We start from the raw sequence: 23,519 nt of genomic DNA, 5'->3' as shown, positions 1-23,519 counted from the left end.
AAAAGTAGATTCAAATACCACCACAAACATTATTCAAAAATCACATTTTTTTATTTTCTTACAAGAATTCAGTTAATAAAACATCTAATCCCAAAGTGATTGGAAAGCAACACTTCACAAAACAAGACCAAAGTACACACCTTACAAATTATCTAAGCAATACCAGTAATAAACAAGGTTATCATTTTGTGCAAAATGATATTAAATTTGGCTCCATGCTCCCGAGTGGTGTGACGTGGTTTAAAGTGACTGCGCTGCATGCCAATAAGAAGTCAGTAGTGGTTTCTGAGATAGCTGCGCCGCCTTGTGGTACATTGTGGTATTACATTAATGCTGCGCCACCCTGTGGTACATCGTAGTATTACATCTAACCTACCAGTGGGCATTTCTCCATTCCACTCAGTCAGTCAGTAATCTCACACATTCCTTCTGTATAAGTGGATACTCGCACAGTACACAATACAAATCGACGTATGAAAATAGTGTGCGACCAGTGTCATCTACCTATGAAAACAATCCTACCATTTAAAAAGAAGTGTGTTATATCAAAAACATAGGATACCATAGTGCATCAGATTGTACAAGATTTGCATCCATCATTGTGTTCGTCCAGAACTCTGCCAGAAGCAAAGGAATTAACCCACAGCACACAGCACGGTGAAAAACACATGTTTAAAGTCAGTCAGACATTTAGAATTGGAGTTGGTGATTAGAAACAAGCAGTCCACAGACATCATCATATGGCTATAGATGGTTAAACATGCAGAAGGGAAAGGCAAGTCTTATTGTACCTAACACACTGTGCAGTTGTTCCTCTTTAAAAGGTCTCAGTCAGTTGATCCTCTTTAAAGGTCTCAGTCAGTTGTTCCTCTTTAAAGGTCTCAGTCAGTTGTTCCTCTTTAAAAGGTCACAGTCAGTTGTTCCTCTTTAAAAGGTCTCAGTCAGTTGTTCCTCTTTAAAGGTCTCAGTCAGTTGTTCCTCTTTAAAAGGTCACAGTCAGTTGTTCCTCTTTAAAAGGTCTCAGTCAGTTGTTCCTCTTTAAAGGTCTCAGTCAGTTGTTCCTCTTTAAAGGTCTCAGTCAGTTGTTCCTCTTTAACAGGTCTCAGTCAGTTGCTCCTCTTTTAAAGGTCTCAGTCAGTACACTTATCAGTGGTGGCTGGTGCCATCTTGAATCTGAGGAGGGACTCATAGTAATGGCTGGAATGAATAGACAGGCATCAAACACTTCTAGACTTGGTTTCTTCCCAGTGTTTGACTCCGTTCCATCTATTCCATTCCAGCCATTATTATGAGCCGTCCTCCCTTGACCAGCCTCCAATGACTCTCTTGCACATAGGGGAGGCTATCACTTTGTGTTTTCTGTTTGCTTAAAGGGATAGTTCACCCAAATTACACTATAACCTTAAATTCAGAGGGTTCCTGAGTTGTTGGAATAGAGATATTGCTGCTTAAGGTTCTTTATTCCTTAGCCCTCTGATATCTCACTACTGTTCTAGAGCCCTCTGATATCCCTCTACTGTTCTAGAGCCCTCTGATATCTATTTACTGTTCTAGAGCCCTCTGATATCTCTCTACAGTTCTAGAGCCCTCTGATATCTCTCTACTGTTCTAGAGCCCCCTGATATCTCTATACTGTTCTAGAGCCCTCTGATATCCCTCTACTGTTCTAGAGCCCTCTGATATCCCGCTACTGTTCTAGAGCCCTCTGATATCTCTCCACTGTTCTAGAGTCCTCTGATATCTCTCTACTGTTCTAGAGCCCTCTGATATCTCTCTACTGTTCTAGAGCCCTCTGATATCTCTCTACTGTTCTAGAGTCCCCTGATAGCTCTCTACTGTTCTAGAGCCCTCTGATATTCCTCTACTGTTCTAGAGCCCTCTGATATCCCGCTACTGTTCTAGAGCCCTCTGATATCTCTCTACTGTTCTAGAGCCCCCTGATATCTCTCTACTGTTCTAGAGCCCTCTGATATCTCTCTACTGTTATAGAGCCCTCTGATATCTCTCTACTGTTGTAGAATACTAGAAGAGGGGTCTGTTCAACGACACTATTGTTATTGTGTTGTAATGAATGACAGTACATTGATATGCTCTTAAAATTAAACTGAACATGTTTCTTATCTAATAAATATGTGGTTAAAGAAACGATTTAATTAAAACAGAGCAAACTGAAGAGAAACATATTATTATTGCATGGTGCACCTTTCTTTCCCCGTGTGTCTTGTTTATTATCCCTCTTTGTGAACCTGGACGTGTGTGTGTGTGTGTGTGTGTGTGTGTGTGTGTGTGTGTGTGTGTGTGTGTGTGTGTGTGTGTGTGTGTGTGTGTGTGTGTATGTGTGTGTATGTATGTAAAGGTTCAATCACACCTCATAATGTAGGTCGTTAAGCTCCAGCCTGGTGTAGTGTCGCCGGTCGAATGACTCCATGGCCTTACGTCCAACCACAGCCAGGGCCAGAGTCAGGATGGCCAGGCCTACCACCACCACAGCCACCAGGGAGCTCTTCAGAGCCCCCCGCCCTGCCACCTCCTTCCCCCCGCCCTGACCCTCTGTCCCTGGGGAAGCTGGGGCTGCCTGGACCCCCTTGGGCACCAGCACCAGCTCGTTTTCTGGTGTTGTCCTTGGGATCAGGGGCTCAATGGCTGCTGGGCTCTTAGTGGTGGCAGCAGCACCAGTAGAAGTGGTGGTGGAGGTAGCTGGCTCAGTGGCTGGCTGGAGTTTTTCAGTAGTTCTGATGGGGTCTGGGTCTCTGCGGGGTGTAGTTGAGACAGGTAAAGAAGTTGTTGTTGTTGTTGTAGTGGTAGTAGTAGTGGCAGGATGTGGTTTGGGTTTTTTAGACAATTTGTTAGTTTTTTTGGGAGGTTTATTGGGCTTTCTGTTCATAGTGGTTATTGTAGATATTGTTGTAGGAGTATTGTTGCAGGATGTTGTTTGTTGTGTTGTTGTAGTTGTGGTTGGAGTTGGTCGTGACCAGGATGTTGTTTGTTGTGTTGTTGTAGTTGTGGTTGGAGTTGGTCGTGGCCAGGATGTTGTTTGTTGTGTTGTTGTAGTAGTGGTTGGAGTTGGTCGTGGCCAGGATGTTGTTTGTTGTGTTGTTGTAGTTGTGGTTGGAGTTGGTCGTGGCCAGGATGTTGCTTGTTGTGTTGTTGTAGTAGTGGTTGGAGTTGGTCGTGGCCAGGATGTTGCTTGTTGTGTTGTTGTAGTAGTGGTTGGAGTTGGTCGTGGCCAGGATGTTGTTTGTTGTGTTGTTGTAGTTGTGGTTGGAGTTGGTCGTGGCCAGGATGTTGTTTGTTGTGTTGTTGTAGTTGTGGTTGGAGTTGGTCGTGGCCAGGATGTTGCTTGTTGTGTTGTTGTAGTAGTGGTTGGAGTTGGTCGTGGCCAGGATGTTGTTTGTTGTGTTGTTGTAGTAGTGGTTGGAGTTGGTCGTGGCCAGGATGTTGTTTGTTGTGTTGTTGTAGTAGTGGTTGGAGTTGGTCGTGGCCAGGATGTTGTTTGTTGTGTTGTTGTAGTAGTGGTTGGAGTTGGTCGTGACCAGGATGTTGTTTGTTGTGTTGTTGTAGTAGTGGTTGGAGTCGGTCGTGTTATAACAGGCATTGTTACTATCATTAAAGAGGGTTGTTTTGTTGTGGTTGTCAGCTGTGTCGTTGTGGTAGTAGGTTGTGTAGTAGTGGTGGTAGTAGTAGTGGGTTGTGGTGTGGTTGTGGTGGTAGGTGTAGTGGTGGTAGTAGTGGGTTGTGGTGTGGTTGTGGTGGTAGGTGTAGTGGTGGTAGTAGTGGTAGTAGTGGGTTGTGGTGTGGTGGTAAGTGTAGTGGTGGTAGTAGTGGGTTGTGGTGTGGTTGTGGTGGTAGGTGTAGTGGTGGTAGTAGTAGGTTGTGGTGTGGTTGTAGCGGTGGTAGGTGTAGTGGTGGTAGTAGTAGTAGTAGTGGGTTGTGGTGTGGCTGTGGTGGTAGGTGTAGTGGTGGTAGTAGTGGGTTGTCGTGTGGTTGTAGTGGTGGTAGGTGTAGTGGTGGTAGTAGTAGTAGTAGTGGGTTGTGGTGTGGTTGTGGTGGTAGGTGTAGTGGTGGTAGTAGTGGGTTGTGGTGTGGTTGTAGTGGTGGTAGTAGTGGGTTGTGGTGTGGTTGTAGTGGTAGTAGTAGTGGGTTGTGGTGTGGTGGTAGGTGTAGTGGTGGTCGATGTAGTAGTAGTGGGTTGTGGTCTGATGGTAGGTGTTGTAGTAGTAGTAGTAGTAGTAGCAGTAGCAGTAGTAGTAGTTGGTTGGATTGTGGAAGGTGGAGTAGGTATCCCCGTGGTGGGATGAATCAAACCTATGGAAAACATGACATCAGAACATAACTCACGCAGAGATGAAAGACTCTGTGAAACACAAAAACAAGACAAGAGCACACAAACAACTAGTACGTCTGACATGGACCCCTATTCTCTACATAGAGCTGGGGACCAGGGCCCAGACGTTTAGTTGAAGGAAGATGCGTTCACCTTTGAAGATGTCGTATGTGTTGATGCCCTGTTCAGCAGTCAGGAGGGGACAGTCCTGCTCACTCTGGCAGTGGAACAGATGACAGTTGTGGTTGTTGGGAGGCTCAGAGGGCTTGTGAGGGTTGAACACAGCCAGGGTACACTTTATACCTGAGGGGAGAGAGCAATCAGACACGGAGAGTAATACCAAGTATCATGACTAACAATTCTTCTTATGGATAGGGGGCAGTATTCGGAAGTTTGGATGAAGGAGGTGCCCAATGTAAACTGCCTGTTACTCAGGCCCAGAAGCTAGGATATGCATATAATTTGTAGTATTGGATAGGAAACACTCTAAAGTTTCAAAAACTGTTAAAATAATGTATGTGAATATAACAGAACAGATATAGCTGGCGTAAACCCGAGGAGAATCCATCCGGGAATTGTTTTGGGGGGCTCACCTCACCTCTCATTATAATGGCTGTCTATGGGAATATAAAAAGGAATACCACCCAGGTTGCAGTTCCTAGGGCTTCCACTAGATGTCAACAGTCTGTAGAAAGAGTTTTAGGCTGTTTAAAAAAGAATAAGAGCTAGAATTTGTAGTTTTTCTAAGTGGCTCCCATTTTGGCTGTAGTGTTATGACGCGCGTGGATTAGAGCGCACACTTCGTTATTTATCTCCGGTAATGAACATACTATTCTCTGTCTTAAATTTGATCCTTTATTTCCATATTAGGCTACCTGAGGATTGATTATAAAAGTTGTTTGACTTGTTTGGACGAAGCTTATTGGTAACATTCGGGATTCATTTTGTAAAGCATTTTGAACGAGGGGAAACCGGTGGATTATTGAATGAAGCGCGCCACCTAAACTGACTTTTTTGGGATATAAAGAAGGACTTTATCGAACAAAACAACCATTTGTTGTGTAGCTGGGACCCTTGGGATTGCAAACAGAGGAAGATCTTCAAAGGTAAGTGATTTATTTGATCGCTATTTCTGACTTTCGTGATGCCTCTGCTTGGTTGGAAAATGTTTTTAATGCTTTTGTACGCGGGCCGCTTTCGCCGTAAAGCCTTTTTGAAATCTGACAAAGCGGCTGGATTAACAAGAAGTTAAGCTTTTAACAGATGTATAACACTTGTATTTTCATTAATGTTTAATACTACAAATGTTGTATTTTGAATATCGCTCTCTGCAATTTCACCGGATGTTGTCGAGGCCGGGCGCTAGCGGTACACCTTTCCCAAAGAGGCTACCAATACCAAGTATCACGACTAACAATCCTTCTGTTTGAAAGTTCCACCGTGTTGTCTCTCCTCTACCAATACCAAGTATCACGACTAACAATCCTTCTGTTTGAAAGTTCCACTCTCCTCTACCAATACCAAGTATCACGACTAACAATCCTTCTGTTTGATAGTTCCACCGTGTTATCTCTCCTCTACCAATACCAAGTATCACGACTAACAATCCTTCTGTTTGATAGTTCCACCGTGTTGTCTCTCCTCTACCAATACCAAGTATCACGACTAACAATCCTTCTGTTTGAAAGTTCCACTCTCCTCTACCAATACCAAGTATCACGACCAACAATCCTTCTGCTTGAAAGTTCCACCGTGTGTATGTTATTGCATGGTATTGTGTGTGTGTGTGTTATTGTGTGTTATTGTGTGTGTGTGTTATTGTGTGTTATTGTGTGTTATTGCATGGTATTGTGTGTTATTGTGTGTTATTGTGTGTTATTGTGTGGTATTGTGTGTTATTGTGTGTTATTGCATGGTATTGTGTGTTATTGTGTGGTATTGTGTGGTATTGTGTGTTATTGTGTGTTATTGTGTGTTATTGCATGGTATTGTGTGTTATTGTGTGTTATTGTGTGTGTGTGTTATTGTGTGTGTGTGTTATTGTGTGTTATTGTGTGTTATTGCATGGTATTGTGTGTTATTGTGTGTTATTGTGTGTTATTGTGTGTTATTGCATGGTATTGTGTGTTATTGTGTGTTATTGTGTGTTATTGTGTGGTATTGTGTGTTATTGTGTGTTATTGTGTGTTATTGCATGGTATTGTGTGTTATTGTGTGGTATTGTGTGGTATTGTGTGTTATTGTGTGTTATTGTGTGTTATTGTGTGTTATTGCATGGTATTGTGTGTTATTGTGTGGTATTGTGTGGTATTGTGTGTTATTGTGTGGTATTGTGTGGTATTGTGTGTTATTGTGTGTTATTGTGTGTTATTGTGTGTTATTGTGTGTGTGTGTTATTGTGTGGTATTGTGTGTTATTGTGTGTTATTGTGTGTTATTGCATGGTATTGTGTGTTATTGTGTGTTATTGTGTGTTATTGTGTGTTATTGTGTGTGTGTGTTATTGTGTGGTATTGTGTGTTATTGTGTGTTATTGTGTGTTATTGTGTGTTATTGTGTGGTATTGTGTGTTATTGTGTGTTATTGTGTGTTATTGTGTGGTATTGTGTGTTATTGTGTGTTATTGTGTGTTATTGCATGGTATTGTGTGTTATTGTGTGTTATTGTGTGGTATTGTGTGTTATTGTGTGTTATTGTGTGTTATTGTGTGTTATTGCATGGTATTGTGTGTTATTGTGTGTTATTGTGTGGTATTGTGTGTTATTGTGTGGTATTGTGTGTTATTGTGTGTGTGTGTTATTGTGTGGTATTGTGTGTTATTGTGTGTTATTGTGTGTTATTGTGTGTTATTGTGTGTGTGTGTTATTGTGTGTTATTGTGTGTTATTGTGTGTTATTGTGTGTTATTGTGTGTTATTGCAATGGTATTGTGTGTTATTGCATGGTATTGTGTGTTATTGCATGGTATTGTGTGTTATTGCATGGTATTGTGTGGTATTGTGTGTTATTGTGTGTTATTGTGTGGTATTGTGTGTTATTGTGTGTTATTGTGTATTATTGTGTGTTATTGTGTGTTATTGCATGGTATTGTGTGTTATTGCATGGTATTGTGTGGTATTGTGTGTTATTGTGTGTTATTGCATGGTATTGTGTGTTATTGCATGGTATTGTGTGGTATTGTGTGTTATTGTGTGTTATTGCATGGTATTGTGTGGTATTGTGTGTTATTGTGTGTTATTGTGTGTTATTGTGTGTTATTGCGTGGTATTGTGTGTTATTGCATGGTATTGTGTGTTATTGCATGGTATTGTGTGTTATTGTGTGTTATTGTGTGTTAGTGTGTGTGTGTGTGTGTTATTGTGTGTTGTTTCTCCCCTACCTGGCTTGACGTCCTCTGAGCAGCAGGCCAGAACACAGTCTCTCTCTGATTGGGTGACTCTGGAGTCCATGACGGTGGTCGGTCGGACCAGCGCCTGGCGGACATTCACTATGGCGTTCTGATGCTGTCGGGAGAAACACGTCTCCGCGTCCGATCCCGAGACGGGGCTGGCGGCCACCAGCATCAACATGGTGGCCAGGAGGAGCGGTGATGACACCCTAGAGGGGAGGATACGGGTCACGGAGGGGAACATGATGATGTCACAGTGACGTCACAGGTCCACGGGGCTCTGGTTGGTTGAACACACGCCACGCCCTCAGGGTCGACGGCAGGGGTGGGCAGATTCAGACACTCCTGTAGAGGGTAAAGGGCAGGGGTCAGGGGCCAGACACGCCTGTAGAGGGTAGTAGGTATGGGACAGGGGTCAGAAACTCCTGTAGAGGGCAGGGGACAGGGGTCAGAAACTCCTGTAGAGGGCAGGGGACAGGGGTCAGACACTCCTGTAGTAGGTAGGGGACATGGGTCAGAAACTCCTGTAGAGGGCAGGGGACAGACACTCCTGTAGTAGGTAGGGGACAGGGGTCAGAAACTCCTGTAGAGGGCAGAGGACAGGGGTCAGACACTCCTGTAGAGGGAAGTAGGTAGGGGACAGGGGTCAGACCCTCCTGTAGAAGGCAGGGGTTAGACACTCCTGTAGAGGGTAGTAGGCAGGGGTCAGGGGCCAGACACTCCTGTAGAGGGTAGTAGGTAGGGGACAGGGGTCAGACCCTTGTGTAGAGGGCAGGGGTCAGACACTCCTGTAGAGGGAGTGTCTGCTCCTTGAAAGCTCCATCTCTAGCCTTTAGCCCAGTGCGGATGTTGCCTGTAATCCATGGCTTCTGGTTAGGATATGTACGTACGCACGGTCACTGTAGGGACGATGTCATTGATGCAGTTATTAATGAAGCAGGTGACTGATGTGGTAAACTCCTAAGTGTTATTGGATGAGTCCCAGAACATATTCCAGTCTGTGCGAAACAGTCCTGTAACTTAGCATCCGCTTCATCGGACCACTTGAGTTTCTGCTTGTAAGAAACAGAGAGTTCTGGTCAGATTTGCCAAAGGGAAGGCAAAGGAGAGCTTAGTATGTGTTTCTGTGTGTGGGACTAAAGATGATCACGAGTTTTGGTTCCCTCTAGTTGCACAGGTGACATGCTGGTATAAAAACGGATTTCAGTTTCCCTGCATTGAAATCACTGGCCAAGAAAAAGGCTGCCTCTGAACAGTACATTGTCTTGTTTACTTATGGCCCCATTCAGCTCTTTGAGTGCAGTCTTAGTGCCAAGCATGGGTTTATGGTGGGGAATAGACAGCTATCAAACGTATAGATGAACTCTCTTGGTAAATAGCGTGGACTACAGCTTATCATTCTATCTTAAAACTTCCTCAACATTAGAGATCGAGGGTCAATGGCAGTCTATTTGCTTGTCGACGTAGTCTCGTCAGGATGCCACTTCGCTTGGCCTCTCTTTCGCCACGCCACTTCCTCTTTCAGTCCCGGAGATCAGGGCCTGGTCTGGAGTAAGCAGGAGATCTAGGGCCTGGTCTGGACTAAGCAGGAGATCAGGGCCTGGTCTGGAGTAAGCAGGAGATCTAGGGCCTGGTCTGGACTAAGCAGGAGATCAGGGCCTGGTCTGGAGTAAGCAGGAGATCCAGGGCCTGGTCTGGAGTAAGCAGGAGATCAGGGCCTGGTCTGGAGTAAGCAGGAGATCAGGGCCTGGTCTGGAGTAAGCAGGAGATCAGGGCCTGGTCTGGAGTAAGCAGGAGATCAGGGTCTGGTCTGGACTAAGCAGGAGATCCAGGGCCTGGTCTGGACTAAGCAGGAGATCCAGGGCCTGGTCTGGAGTAAGCAGGAGATCTAGGGCCTGGTCTGGACTAAGCAGGAGATCAGGGCCTGGTCCGGAGTAAGCAGGAGATCTAGGGCCTGGTCTGGACTAAGCAGGAGATCAGGGCCTGGTCTGGACTAAGCAGGAGATCTAGGGCCTGGTCTGGACTAAGCAGGAGATCTAGGGCCTGGTCTGGACTAAGCAGGAGATCCAGGGCCTGGTCTGGAGTAAGCAGGAGATCAGGGCCTGGTCTGGACTAAGCAGGAGATCCAGGGCCTGGTCTGGAGTAAGCAGGAGATCAGGGCCTGGTCTGGAGTAAGCAGGAGATCAGGGCCTGGTCTGGAGTAAGCAGGAGATCTAGGGCCTGGTCTGGACTAAGCAGGAGATCTAGGGCCTGGTCTGGACTAAGCAGGAGATCAGGGCCTGGTCTGGAGTAAGCAGGAGATCAGGGCCTGGTCTGGAGTAAGCAGGAGATCAGGGCCTGGTCTGGAGTAAGCAGGAGATCAGGGTCTGGTCTGGAGTAAGCAGGAGATCAGGGCCTGGTCTGGACTAAGCAGGAGATCAGGGCCTGGTCTGGAGTAAGCAGGAGATCAGGGCCTGGTCTGGACTAAGCAGGAGATCAGGGCCTGGTCTGGAGTAAGCAGGAGATCAGGGCCTGGTCTGGAGTAAGCAGGAGATCAGGGCCTGGTCTGGAGTAAGCAGGAGATCAGGGTCTGGTCTGGACTAAGCAGGAGATCCAGGGCCTGGTCTGGACTAAGCAGGAGATCCAGGGCCTGGTCTGGAGTAAGCAGGAGATCTAGGGCCTGGTCTGGACTAAGCAGGAGATCAGGGCCTGGTCCGGAGTAAGCAGGAGATCTAGGGCCTGGTCTGGACTAAGCAGGAGATCAGGGCCTGGTCTGGACTAAGCAGGAGATCTAGGGCCTGGTCTGGACTAAGCAGGAGATCCAGGGCCTGGTCTGGAGTAAGCAGGAGATCAGGGCCTGGTCTGGACTAAGCAGGAGATCCAGGGCCTGGTCTGGAGTAAGCAGGAGATCAGGGCCTGGTCTGGAGTAAGCAGGAGATCAGGGCCTGGTCTGGAGTAAGCAGGAGATCTAGGGCCTGGTCTGGACTAAGCAGGAGATCTAGGGCCTGGTCTGGACTAAGCAGGAGATCAGGGCCTGGTCTGGAGTAAGCAGGAGATCAGGGCCTGGTCTGGAGTAAGCAGGAGATCAGGGCCTGGTCTGGAGTAAGCAGGAGATCAGGGTCTGGTCTGGAGTAAGCAGGAGATCAGGGCCTGGTCTGGACTAAGCAGGAGATCAGGGCCTGGTCTGGAGTAAGCAGGAGATCAGGGCCTGGTCTGGAGTAAGCAGGAGATCCAGGGCTGACGACTCGTTGAAGTAGAAACTGGCGACTCTTTGAAGTAGAAACTGGCGACTCGTTGAAGTAGAAACTGGCGACTCGTTGAAGTAGAAACTGGCGACTCAGTAGAAACTGGCGACTCGTTGAAGTAGAAACTGGCGACTCTTTGAAGTAGAAACTGGCGACTCGTTGAAGTAGAAACTGGCGACTCGTTGAAGTAGAAACTGGCGACTCGTTGAAGTAGAAACTGGCGACTCGTTGAAGTAGAAACTGGCGACTCGTTGAAGTAGAAACTGGCGACTCGTTGAAGTAGAAACTGGCGACTCGTTGAAGTAGTAACTGGAGACTCGTTGAAGTAGAAACTGGCGACTCGTTGAAGTAGAAACTGGCGACTCGTTGAAGTAGAAACTGGCGACTCGTTGAAGTAGAAACTGGCGACTCGTTGAAGTAGAAACTGGAGACTCGTTGAAGTAGAAACTGGAGACTCGTTGAAGTAGAAACTGGTGACTCGTTGAAGTAGAAACTGGCGACTCGTTGAAGTAGAATCTGGAGACTCGTTGAAGTAGAAACTGGCGACTCGTTGAAGTAGAAACTGGCGACTCGTTGAAGTAGAAACTGGAGACTCGTTGAAGTAGAAACTGGCGACTCGTTGAAGTAGAAACTGGCGACTCGTTGAAGTAGAAACTGGCGACTCGTTGAAGTAGAAACTGGCGACTCGTTGAAGTAGAAACTGGCGACTCCTTGAAGTAGAAACTGGCGACTCGTTGAAGTAGAAACTGGTGACTCGTTGAAGTAGAAACTGGCGACTCGTTGAAGTAGAAACAGGCGACTCGTTGAAGTAGAAACTGGTGACTCGTTGAAGTAGAAACTGGCGACTCGTTGAAGTAGAAACTGCCGACTCGTTGAAGTAGAAACTGGAGATTCGTTGAAGTAGAAAAAGGCGACTCGTTGAAGTAGAAACTGGCGACTCGTTGAAGTAGAAACTGGCGACTCGTTGAAGTAGAAACTGGCGACTTGTTGAAGTAGAAACTGGAGACTCGTTGAAGTAGAAACTGGAAACTCGTTGAAGTAGAAACTGGCGACTCGTTGAAGTAGAAACTGGAGACTCGTTGAAGTAGAAACTGGCGACTCGTTGAAGTAGAAACTGGAGACTCGTTGAAGTAGAAACAGGCGACTCGAGACTTGTTCATTGAATCCGACACGGTAGTTTTACATGATGAGATACAGAGACAGGAATGCATCCCAAATAGCATCCCATTCCCTATTGGCCTTGGTCAAAAGTAGTGCCATTTGGTTTCAGCCTTGGTGAAGAGCTCTAAAAAGATCCTGGCTGGCAGTGGCTCAATTAGACAGTCTGCCAGCCTTTCACACAGCACTAAACTAATCTCTCTCTCTGCTACCTCTCCCCCCACTCCTCTTCCTCCTCTCGCTCTGCTACCTCTCCCCCCACTCCTCTTCCTCCTCTCTCTCTCTCTCTCTGCTACCTCTCCCCCCACTCCTCTTCCTCCTCTCTCTCTCTCTCTGCTACCTCTCCCCCCACTCCTCTTCCTCCTCTCTCTCTCTCTGCTACCTCTCCCCCCACTCCTCTTCCTCCTCCTCTCTCTCTCTCTCTCTCTGCTACCTCTCCCCCCACTCCTCTTCCTCCTCTCTCTCTCTCTCTGCTACCTCTCCCCCCACTCCTCTTCCTCCTCTCTCTCTCTCTCTCTCTGCTACCTCTCCCCCCACTCCTCTTCCTCCTCTCTCTCGCTCTCTCTCTCTCTCTGCTACCTCTCCCCCCACTCCTCTTCCTCCTCTCTCTCTCTCTCTCTCTCTCTCTGCTACCTCTCCCCCCTCCTCTTCCTCCTCTCTCTCTCACTCTGCTACCTCTCTCCCCACTCCTCTTCCTCCTCTCTCTCTCTCTCTGCTACCTCTCCCCCCTCCTCTTCCTCCTCTCTCTCTGTCGCTCTCTATTTTATTTTGGAGGGTTCAAAGAACACTGTTATCAGGTTGAGTCAAGCCTATTTCTGTGTAAAACCATAAAACATGTTTTTCTGTACTCCACAACCCCAGTTCTGCCACTAAACCAACCAGACATACTGTACTCCACAACCCCAGTTCTGCCACTAAACCAACCAGACATACTGTACTCCACAACCCCAGTTCTGCCTGCCAATAAAAAAAAAACAGACGAATGGTTATGAAACGGATTACACAGCATAAAGACAAACAACGACAAAAACATTAACCAAGAAAAACAAGAATAAATGTATTCTACTTCTCTCCAACAAAGGCCTTGTTAAGTCACTACTAGCTTTATAAAAACAAGAAGAAAGTCATCGTTTTACCACCAAGCCTTTAAGAGGAAACGTGACGGAGAGAACCAAGCTGGAGGTCCATAACAAAAAAACACCGTCCCCTAAAAATAGTCCAGCAGACCCCAATCTGTCTACGAGACGACTGAGGGAGCAGACCATGCTTCTGTTGCCTCTGTCATGTTAAGAGTAAGGATAGAACAGAGTTAACAATAAGAACAGAACAGAGTTAACAATAAGAACAGAATGTCCTGTTTATGACCAACAACTAAAACCGAAATCTTCCACCATCCGGTGTGGACCCCTACTGTGGCTCTAATAGGCATGACTATAGGCCTGTATATCACAATATAACCCCTATACCAACGGGTTGATAGGCCTGTATATCACAATATAACCCCTATACCAACGGGTTGATAGGCCTGTATATCACAATATAACCCCTATACCAACGGGTTGATAGGCCTGTATATCACAATATAACCCCTATACCAACGTGTTGATAGGCCTGTATATCACAATATAACCCCTATACCAACGTGTTGATAGGCCTGTATATCACAATATAACCCCTATACCAACGTGTTGATAGGCCTGTATATCACCCCTATACCAACGGGTTGTTGGTACAGTTGAAGTCGAAAGTTTACATACACTTAGATGGGAGTCATTAAAACTCGTTTTTCAAACACTCCACAAGTTTCTTGTTAACAAACTATAGTTTTGGCAAGTTGGTTAGGACATCTACTTTGTGAATGACACAAGTCATTTTTCTAACTATTGTTTAACAACAGATTATTTCACTTATAATTCACTGTATTACAATTCCAGTGGGTCAGAAGTTTATATACACTAAGTTGACTGTGCCTTTAAACAGCTTGGAAAATTCCAGAAAATGATGTCATGGCTTTAGAAGCTTCTGATAGGCTAATTGACATCATTTGAGTCAATTGGAGGTGTACCTGTGGATGTATTTCAAGGCCTACCTTCAAACTCAGTGTCTCCTTACTTGACATCATGGGAAAATCAAAAGAAATCAGCCAAGATCTCAGAAAAAAAATTGTAGACCTCCACAAGTCTGGTTCATCCTTGGGAGTAATTTCCAAACGCCTGAAGGTACCACGTTCATCTGTACAAACAATAGTACGCAAGTATAAACACCATGGGACCACGCAGCCGTCATACCGCTCAGGAAGGAGACGCGTTCTGTCTCCTAGAGATGAACGTACTTTTGTGCGAAAAGTGCAAATCAATCCCAGAACAACAGCAAAGGACCTTGTGAAGATGCTGGAGGAAACAGGTACAAAAGTATCTATATCCACAGTAAAACGAGTCCTATATCAACATAACCTGAAAAGCCGCTCAGCAAGGAAAAAGCCTCTGCTCCAAAACCGACAGAAAAAAAGCCAGACAACGGTTTGCAACTTCACATGGAGACAAAGATAGTACTTTTGGAGAAATGTCCTCTGGTCTGATGAAAAAAAAATATAACTATTTGGTCATCATGACCATGGAGGACGTTTGGAGGGGAAAAGGGGAGGCTTGTATGCCGAAGAACACTATCCCAAACGTGAAGCATGGGGGTGGCAGCAGGCTACCCGACCCAATTTAAAGGCAATGCTACCAAATACTAATTGAGTGGATGTAAACTTCTGACCCACTGGGAATGTGATGAAAGAAATAAAAGCCTAAATAAATAATTCTCTCTACCATTATTCTGACATTTCACATTCTTAAAATAAAGTGGTGATCCTAACTGACCTAAAACAGGGAATTGTTACTAGGATTAAATGTCAGGAATTGTGAAAAACGGAGTTTAAATGTATTTGGCTAAGGTGTATGTAAACCTCCAACTTCAACTGTATGTACTTGGTGTGTAGCTCATTACTCACCAAGAGCCTGGGAGCAGGTCTCCATTAAAATGTCTGCAGGTCCACAGTTCAGCTTTGTCTCTCCTTCCTTCTCCCACACTCTCAATTCACAGTCCAGATCTCTCTCTTTCTCTTCTCTCAGTCCACGTCTCTCCTGCTCTCTCTCCTCTCTCAGTCCATGTCTCTCTCTTCTCTCAGTCCACGTCTCTCTCACTCTTTCTTCCCTCAGTCCACCTCTCTCTCACTCTCTTCTCTCAGCCCAGGTCTCTCTCACTCTTTCTTCCCTCAGTCCACGTCTCTCTCACTCTCTTCCCTCAGTCCACCTCTCTCTCACTCTCTCTTCCCTCAGTCCACGTCTCTCTCACTCGTCTCTCAGTCCACGTCTCTCTCTCCTGCTCTCGTCTCTCAGTCCACGTCTCTCCTCCCAGCAGAACTTTGCTCCCTCCTTGTTTCCTGAAGAAGGAACAGTATCAGTCCTCCTGGTGTTATCTCCTCCAGCTCTGCTGCTATCTGATCACTGGGATTACCATGACTACTACAGGATCTGTTAAGGAGGTCTGGGATTACCATGACTACTACAGGATCTGTTAAGGAGGTCTGGGATTACCATGACTACTACAGGATCTGTTAAGGACGTCTGGGATTACCATGACTACTAAAGGATCTGTTAAGGAGGTCTGGGATTACCATGACTACTACAGGATCTGTTAAGGAGGTCTGGGATTACCATGACTAAAACAGGAGCTGTTATGGAGGTCTGGGAGACATGAGAGAGAAAGAGAGAAAGAGGGAGAGAGAGAGTTTGTGTGTGTTACATAGTTACAACTATTCTGCAGCTAGAGCTGGGTCCTGGTTAGAGCCAGGAGACACCGTACAGCTAGAGCTGGGTCCTGGTTAGAGCCAGGAGACACCGTACAGCTAGAGCTGGGTCCTGGTTAGAGCCAGGAGACACCGTACAGCTAGAGCTGGGTCCTGGTTAGAGCCAGGAGACACCGTACAGCTAGAGCTGGGTCCTGGTTAGAGCCAGGAGACACCGTACAGCTAGAGCTGGGTCCTGGTTAGAGCCAGGAGACACCGTACAGCTAGAGCTGGGTCCTGGTTAGAGCCAGGAGACACCGTACAGCTAGAGCTGGGCCCTGGTTAGAGCCAGGAGACACCGTACAGCTAGAGCTGGGTCCTGGTTAGAGCCAGGAGACACCGTACAGCTAGAGCTGGGTCCTGGTTAGAGCCATGAGACACCGTACAGCTAGAGCTGGGTCCTGGTTAGAGCCAGTAGACACCGTACAGCTAGAGCTGGGTCCTGGTTAGAGCCAGGAGACACCGTACAGCTAGAGCTGGGGCCTGGTTAGAGCCAAGAAACACCGTACAGCTAGAGCTGGGTCCTGGTCAGAGCCAGGAGACACCGTACAGCTAGAGCTGGGTCCTGGTTAGAGCCAGGAGACACCGTACAGCTAGAGCTGGGTCCTGGTCAGAGCCAGGAGACACCGTACAGCTAGAGCTGGGTCCTGGTTAGAGCCAGGAGAAACCGTACAGCTAGAGCTGGGTCCTGGTCAGAGCCAGGAGACACCGTACAGCTAGAGCTGGGTCCTGGTTAGAGCCAGGAGACACCGTACAGCTAGAGCTGGGTCCTGGTCAGAGCCAGGAGGCACCGTACAGCTAGAGCTGTGTCCTGGTTAGAGCCAGGAGACACCGTACAGCTAGAGCTGGGTCCTGGTTAGAGCCAGGAGACACCGTACAGCTAGAGCTGGGTCCTGGTTAGAGCCAGGAGACACCGTACAGCTAGAGCTGGGTCCTGGTTAGAGCCAGGAGACACCGTACAGCTAGAGCTGGGTCCTGGTTAGAGCCATGAGACACCGTACAGCTAGAGCTGGGTCCTGGTTAGAGCCAGTAGACACCGTACAGCTAGAGCTGGGTCCTGGTTAGAGCCAGGAGACACCGTACAGCTAGAACTGGGTCCTGGTTAGAGCCAGGAGACACCGTACAGCTAGAGCTGGGTCCTGGTTAGAGCCAGGAGACACCGTACAGCTAGAGCTGGGTCCTGGTTAGAGCCAGGAGACACCGTACAGCTAGAGCTGGGTCCTGGTTAGAGCCAGGAGACACCGTACAGCTAGAGCTGGGCCCTGGTTAGAGCCAGGAGACACGGTACAGCTAGAGCTGGGTCCTGGTTAGAGCCAGGAGACACCGTACAGCTAGAGCTGGGTCCTGGTTAGAGCCATGAGACACCGTACAGCTAGAGCTGGGTCCTGGTTAGAGCCAGTAGACACCGTACAGCTAGAGCTGGGTCCTGGTTAGAGCCAGGAGACACCGTACAGCTAGAGCTGGGTCCTGGTTAGAGCCAGGAGACACCGTACAGCTAGAGCTGGGTCCTGGTTAGAGCCAGGAGACACCGTACAGCTAGAGCTGGGTCCTGGTTAGAGCCAGGAGACACCGTACAGCTAGAGCTGGGTCCTGGTTAGAGCCAGGAGACACCGTACAGCTAGAGCTGGGTCCTTGTTAGAGCCAGGAGACACCGTACAGCTAGAGCTGGGTCCTGGTTAGAGCCAGGAGACACCGTACAGCTAGAGCTGGGACCTGGTTAGAACCAGGAGACACCGTACAGCTAGAGCTGGGTCCTGGTTAGAGCCAGGAGACACCGTACAGCTAGAGCTGGGTCCTGGTTAGAGCCAGGAGACACCGTACATCTAGAGCTGGGTCCTGGTTAGAGCCAGGAGACACCGTACAGCTAGAGCTGGGTCCTGGTTAGAGCCAGGAGACACCGTACAGCTAGAGCTGGGTCCTGGTTAGAGCCAGGAGACACCGTACAGCTAGAGCTGGGTCCTGGTTAGAGCCAGGAGACACCGTACAGCTAGAGCTGGGTCCTGGTTAGAGCCAGGAGACACCGTACAGCTAGAGCTGGGTCCTGGTTAGAGCCAGGAGACACCGTACAGCTAGAGCTGGGTCCTGGTTAGAGCCAGGAGACACCGTACAGCTAGAGCTGGGTCCTGGTTAGAGCTAGGAGATCTGTAATGACACTGTATCCCAAATGATACCCTTGACCCTTTATAGTGCCCTGCTTCTGACCAAAGGCTGGTCAAGGCTGTGTACTATAAAGGGAATAGGGCTCCATTTGGGACCGTCTTATTCACGTTCTGTACGGTCGTCAGAGATGGTGGGGATAAAATCCAGCTGTATGCATAACAATCTCCTTCGCAGGACTGGGTTTCCATACCTTAGTTTTCATGTGGCCAGTTTGTATTGAAACTTCCCTTCAGGGACAATAAAGATGTATCATATTCTGCTCTGGTCGATATACTACGCACACACTGAGGTCAGGATGGGGGCAACGCACAGATACCCATAGACTTACAGTCATTGCGCTAACACTAGTTAGCATTGGCTAGCGAAACTACCTCTAACTTCCTTCATACTGGACATAAAAATCATATCAATTGTAATGCATAATATATTAAACGAAATTGATGACAATCCACAAATGAATACAGTTTACCATACGAAACGTAACATATGGAGTTTATCGGATTATTTTTGTAAAGAATAATACGAAATGCACTGAGACCGGGTTGACTTGTGTCAAATCTATTTGTTGCAGTTGAAAGTCACCGTACCTGTCCCTTCCTCCTCCCGGACATACATAAATAACGGTCCACGGTAAGATCAGCATCACGCTACCCATCATCAACTGTATCCGAAGTACGACCACCTCGTGATGCAATCTTTATGAAATACGTCTTTTTCATTTGATTAAAAAAAAACATAAGCTTATTATCTGTTGAGATATCATCCCCATCCCAGATACAACACGTAATACCTGAAAACATCCCATCCGTGTTGTAATATACAGGACATCAGCTGTGAGGTTATCCACCTACCTTGTCTGTGTGCTGGTCAAAGTAACCTAATAACTGGTGGTCGGGAAGTAGGCTAAGATTCCTACAAGCGTTTTCTGTTGATTAGACACATACGCAGTTTGTATTGTGGCCCATTCATTTCAACCAAGTAGTAGTTGTCTCTAGATGAGAATAGACGGATGATAACTGGCACACTGTCGGTAACCGATGCTCTTATCGGCTATAGTTCGGTGGTTCAGGAAACATTAACATCCACACCAGACAAGTGTACCATTGAAACGAGGTCCCAGAGGGCACATCATCCAGAGAGCCACGTTGAGAACACTGACGCGGAGTGTGTTTCACATTCCCAAGCGGTTTCCAGGCTCTTCCTCGTCTGTCCGAGGAGGAGGAAGAGAGCGCCTTGCCTCCGTCCCTTTAAAACTGCGGCGCAAACCTTCGACAATGTGAAATAACCATCTTCATTCTCAGAAGAGGAAAAACTAAAAATTGTATCCACAACAAAGGTCAACAATAAAACGGGACTTCGGATGAGCTCTGGATATGTCTGTGGCCTACAGTAACGTTTGTAGCGGGAGCTATAACGTTTCCGGCAGCGACAGATCCTGGTTTCTCCAGCCTGACCCATTTGATTCTTTGTCCTCAGAGCGACTAGCGGCAGTAAGTGGGAGGAATGTTCCCTGCTCTGCCCCCATACCAGCCAGCAGCACTATCTTTATCACACATTACCTTGGGTTTCACCCAAAATATCTAAATCACAGAAGTAAAATAGCCTATTCGCTGCACACCTCAAATATCTCATATCTCGACTCAGTAACTCGTAGTTACATAGTAAATCAAACATTTTAATTTCACAATTCATAAGGAACGGGTTTATTAATAATTGGGTAAACAAAACAGTCGATGAACCAGCCCAACTCCAAACTCTGAAATTCCTAGAATACACGATATATCTGCATGTCTCCTCGTACGTTTCAGTTATACTGCAAATCTACCATTCCAGTAGAGTCCTATAAACCAGCCTGTGGGGCTGAAGCACCGAGCGAGACAGAGACTAAGGTAGAGTCCTATAAACCAGCCTGTGGGGCTGAAGCACTGAGCCAGACAGAGACTAAGGTAGAGTCCTATAAACCAGCCTGTGGGGCTGAAGCACCGAGCCAGACAGAGACTAAGGTAGAGTCCTATAAACCAGCCTGTGGGGCTGAAGCACTGAGACAGACAGATACTAAGGTAGAGTCCTATAAACCAGCCTGTGGGGCTGAAGCACTGAGACAGACAGAGACTAAGGTAGAGTCCTATAAACCAGCCTGTGGGGCTGAAGCACTGAGACAGACAGAGACTAAGGTAGAGTCCTATAAACCAGCCTGTGGGGCTGAAGCACTGAGACAGACAGAGACTAAGGTAGAGTCCTATAAACCAGCCTGTGGGGCTGAAGCACTGAGCCAGACAGAGACTAAGGTAGAGTCCTATAAACCAGCCTGTGGGGCTGAAGCACTGAGCCAGACAGAGACTAAGGTAGAGTCCTATAAACCAGCCTGTGGGGCTGAAGCACTGAGCCAGACAGAGACTAAGGTAGAGTCCTATAAACCAGCCTGTGGGGCTGAAGCACTGAGACAGACAGATACTAAGGTAGAGTCCTATAAACCAGCCTGTGGGGCTGAAGCACTGAGCCAGACAGAGACTAAGGTAGAGTCCTATAAACCAGCCTGTGGGGCTGAAGCACCGAGCCAGACAGAGACTAAGGTAGAGTCCTATAAACCAGCCTGTGGGGCTGAAGCACTGAGACAGACAGAGACTAAGGTAGAGTCCTATAAACCAGCCTGTGGGGCTGAAGCACCGAGCCAGACAGAGACTAAGGTAGAGTCCTATAAACCAGCCTGTGGGGCTGAAGCACCGAGACAGACAGAGACTAAGGTAGAGTCCTATAAACCAGCCTGTGGGGCTGAAGCACTGAGCCAGACAGAGACTAAGGTAGAGTCCTATAAACCAGCCTGTGGGGCTGAAGCACCGAGCCAGACAGAGACTAAGGTAGAGTCCTATAAACCAGCCTGTGGGGCTGAAGCACCGAGCCAGACAGAGACTAAGGTAGAGTCCTATAAACCAGCCTGTGGGGCTGAAGCACTGAGACAGACAGATACTAAGGTAGAGTCCTATAAACCAGCCTGTGGGGCTGAAGCACTGAGACAGACAGAGACTAAGGTAGAGTCCTATAAACCAGCCTGTGGGGCTGAAGCACTGAGACAGACAGAGACTAAGGTAGAGTCCTATAAACCAGCCTGTGGGGCTGAAGCACTGAGACAGACAGAGACTAAGGTAGAGTCCTATAAACCAGCCTGTGGGGCTGAAGCACTGAGACAGACAGAGACTAAGGTAGAGTCCTATAAACCAGCCTGTGGGGCTGAAGCACTGAGCCAGACAGAGACTAAGGTAGAGTCCTATAAACCAGCCTGTGGGGCTGAAGCACTGAGACAGACAGAGACTAAGGTAGAGTCCTATAAACCAGCCTGTGGGGCTGAAGCACCGAGCCAGACAGAGACTAAGGTAGAGTCCTATAAACCAGCCTGTGGGGCTGAAGCACTGAGCCAGACAGAGACTAAGGTAGAGTCCTATAAACCAGCCTGTGGGGCTGTAGCACTGAGACAGACAGAGACTAAGGTAGAGTCCTATAAACCAGCCTGTGGGGCTGTAGCACTGAGCCAGACAGAGACTAAGTGAGAGTCCTAAATGGCACCCTATTCCCTACATAGTGCACTACTACTACTATATAGTGCACTACTTAGTGCTCTATGCAGGTAATAGGGTACCATTTGGGATGTAAAAAGACAGAGCGGTTCAGACTGGGCAGTGATGAACAATCTGTCATAACACCACTCAAATTAACCACTGAAGATACAGGAGCAATGTTTCTACAACTAGATTCTCCTGTGTGTTGCTAGGCCAACCCTTTCCTGTTACATATCCTGTCTGTGTGTAGCTAGGCCAACCCTTTCCTGTTACATATCCTGTCTGTGTTGCTAGGCCAACCCTTTCCTGTTACATATCCTGTCTGTGTGTAGCTAGGCCAACCCTTTCCTGTTACATATCCTGTCTGTATGTAGGCCAACCCTTTCCTGTTACATATCCTGTCTGTGTGTTGCTAGGCCAACCCTTTCCTGTTACATATCCTGTCTGTGTTGCTAGGCCAACCCTTTCCTGTTACATATCCTGTCTGTGTGTGGGCCAACCCTTTCCTGTTACATATCCTGTCTGTGTGTGGGCCAACCCTTTCCTGTTACATATCCTGTCTGTGTGTTGCTAGGCCAACCCTTTCCTGTTACGGTTTACCTACAGGTATGAATAGGTCACCCTGGTTTACCTACAGGTATGAACAGGTCACCTTGGTTTACCTACAGGTATGAACAGGTCACCTTGGTTTACCTACAGGTATGAAGGGAGACTACATGTTAACAGGTCACCTTGGTTTACCTACAGGTATGAACAGGTCACCCTGGTTTACCTACAGGTATGAATAGGTCACCCTGGTTTACCTACAGGTATGAAGGGGGACTGCATGTTAACAGGTCACCTTGGTTTACCTACAGGTATGAACAGGTCACCTTGGTTTACCTACAGGTATGAACAGGTCACCTTCGTTTACCTACAGGTATGAACAGGTCACCTTGGTTTACCTACAGGTATGAACAGGTCACCTTGGTTTACCTACAGGTATGAACAGGTCACCTTGGTTTATCTACAGGTATGAACAGGTCACCTTGGTTTACCTACAGGTATGAACAGGTCACCTTGGTTTACCTACAGGTATGAACAGGTCACCTTGGTTTACCTACAGGTATGAACAGGTCACCTTGGTTTATCTACAGGTATGAACAGGTCACCTTGGTTTACCTACAGGTATGAACAGGTCACCTTGGTTTACCTACAGGTATGAACAGGTCACCTTGGTTTATCTACAGGTATGAACAGGTCACCTTGGTTTATCTACAGGTATGAAGGGAGACTGCATGTTAACAGGTCACCTTGGTTTACCTACAGGTATGAACAGGTCACCTTGGTTTATCTACAGGTATGAACAGGTCACCTTGGTTTATCTATAGGTATGAACAGGTCACCTTGGTTTACCTACAGGTATGAACAGGTCACCTTGGATTATCTACAGGTATGAACAGGTCACCTTGGTATATCTACAGGTATGAACAGGTCACCTTGGTTTATCTACAGGTATGAACAGGTCACCTTGGTTTACCTACAGGTATGAACAGGTCACCTTGGTTTATCTACAGGTATGAACAGGTCACCTTGGTTTACCTACAGGTATGAACAGGTCACCTTGGTTTATCTACAGGTATGAACAGGTCACCTTGGTTTACCTACAGGTATGAACAGGTCACCTTGGTTTACCTACAGGTATGAACAGGTCACCTTGGTTTATCTACAGGTATGAACAGGTCACCTTGGTTTACCTACAGGTATGAACAGACCACCTTGGTTTATCTAAAGGTATGAAGGGAGACTGCATGTTAACAGGTCACCTTGGTTTATCTACAGATATGAACAGGTCACCTTGGTTTACCTACAGGTATGAACAGGTCACCTTGGTTTACCTAC

The 23,519-nt window shown here is 47.1% G+C and overlaps 1 protein-coding gene across 2 annotated transcripts; it reads right to left on the bottom strand.

The window, feature by feature from the left end:
* Positions 1-32: 32 nt before the first annotated feature.
* Positions 33-22,130, bottom strand: mansc1 (MANSC domain containing 1). Of its 2 annotated transcripts, none has more exons than XM_090199209.1 (4): positions 18,936-22,130; positions 7,702-8,055; positions 4,478-4,627; positions 33-4,305 (listed from the first exon to the last, which is right to left on the bottom strand). In XM_090199209.1, the coding sequence occupies exons 2-4, from the start codon at positions 7,952-7,954 to the stop codon at positions 2,363-2,365; spliced, it is 2,346 nt and encodes a 781-aa protein (XP_090055335.1). In that variant the 5' UTR covers positions 7,955-8,055; positions 18,936-22,130; the 3' UTR covers positions 33-2,362. The 2 variants fall into 2 exon arrangements, with proteins under 2 accessions (XP_090055335.1, XP_090055334.1); XM_090199208.1 differs by lacking the exon at positions 18,936-22,130 and adding an exon at positions 15,088-15,902.
* Between the last annotated feature and the right edge of the window lie 1,389 nt (positions 22,131-23,519).

This window comes from Oncorhynchus mykiss, chromosome 15 (genome assembly GCF_057628025.1).
Source record: "Oncorhynchus mykiss isolate SJ-2025 chromosome 15, ASM5762802v1, whole genome shotgun sequence".
NCBI lineage: Eukaryota > Metazoa > Chordata > Actinopteri > Salmoniformes > Salmonidae > Oncorhynchus > Oncorhynchus mykiss.
This window is presented reverse-complemented; position numbering and strand designations above follow the sequence as displayed.

What these genes read in the sequence shown, in the direction of transcription:
- mansc1 (XM_090199209.1), bottom strand. Translation starts at nt 7,954, where the DNA reads ATGTTCCCCTCCGTGACCCGTATCCTCCCCTCTAGGGTGTCATCACCG. An exon ending in CTCAGAGGACGTCAAGCCAG is followed by an intron (nt 4,628 to 7,701) that starts GTAGGGGAGAAA and finishes CTCTCCCCTCAG; the next exon opens with GTATAAAGTGTACCCTGGCT. An exon ending in CACATACGACATCTTCAAAG is followed by an intron (nt 4,306 to 4,477) that starts GTGAACGCATCT and finishes TGTTTTCCATAG; the next exon opens with GTTTGATTCATCCCACCACG.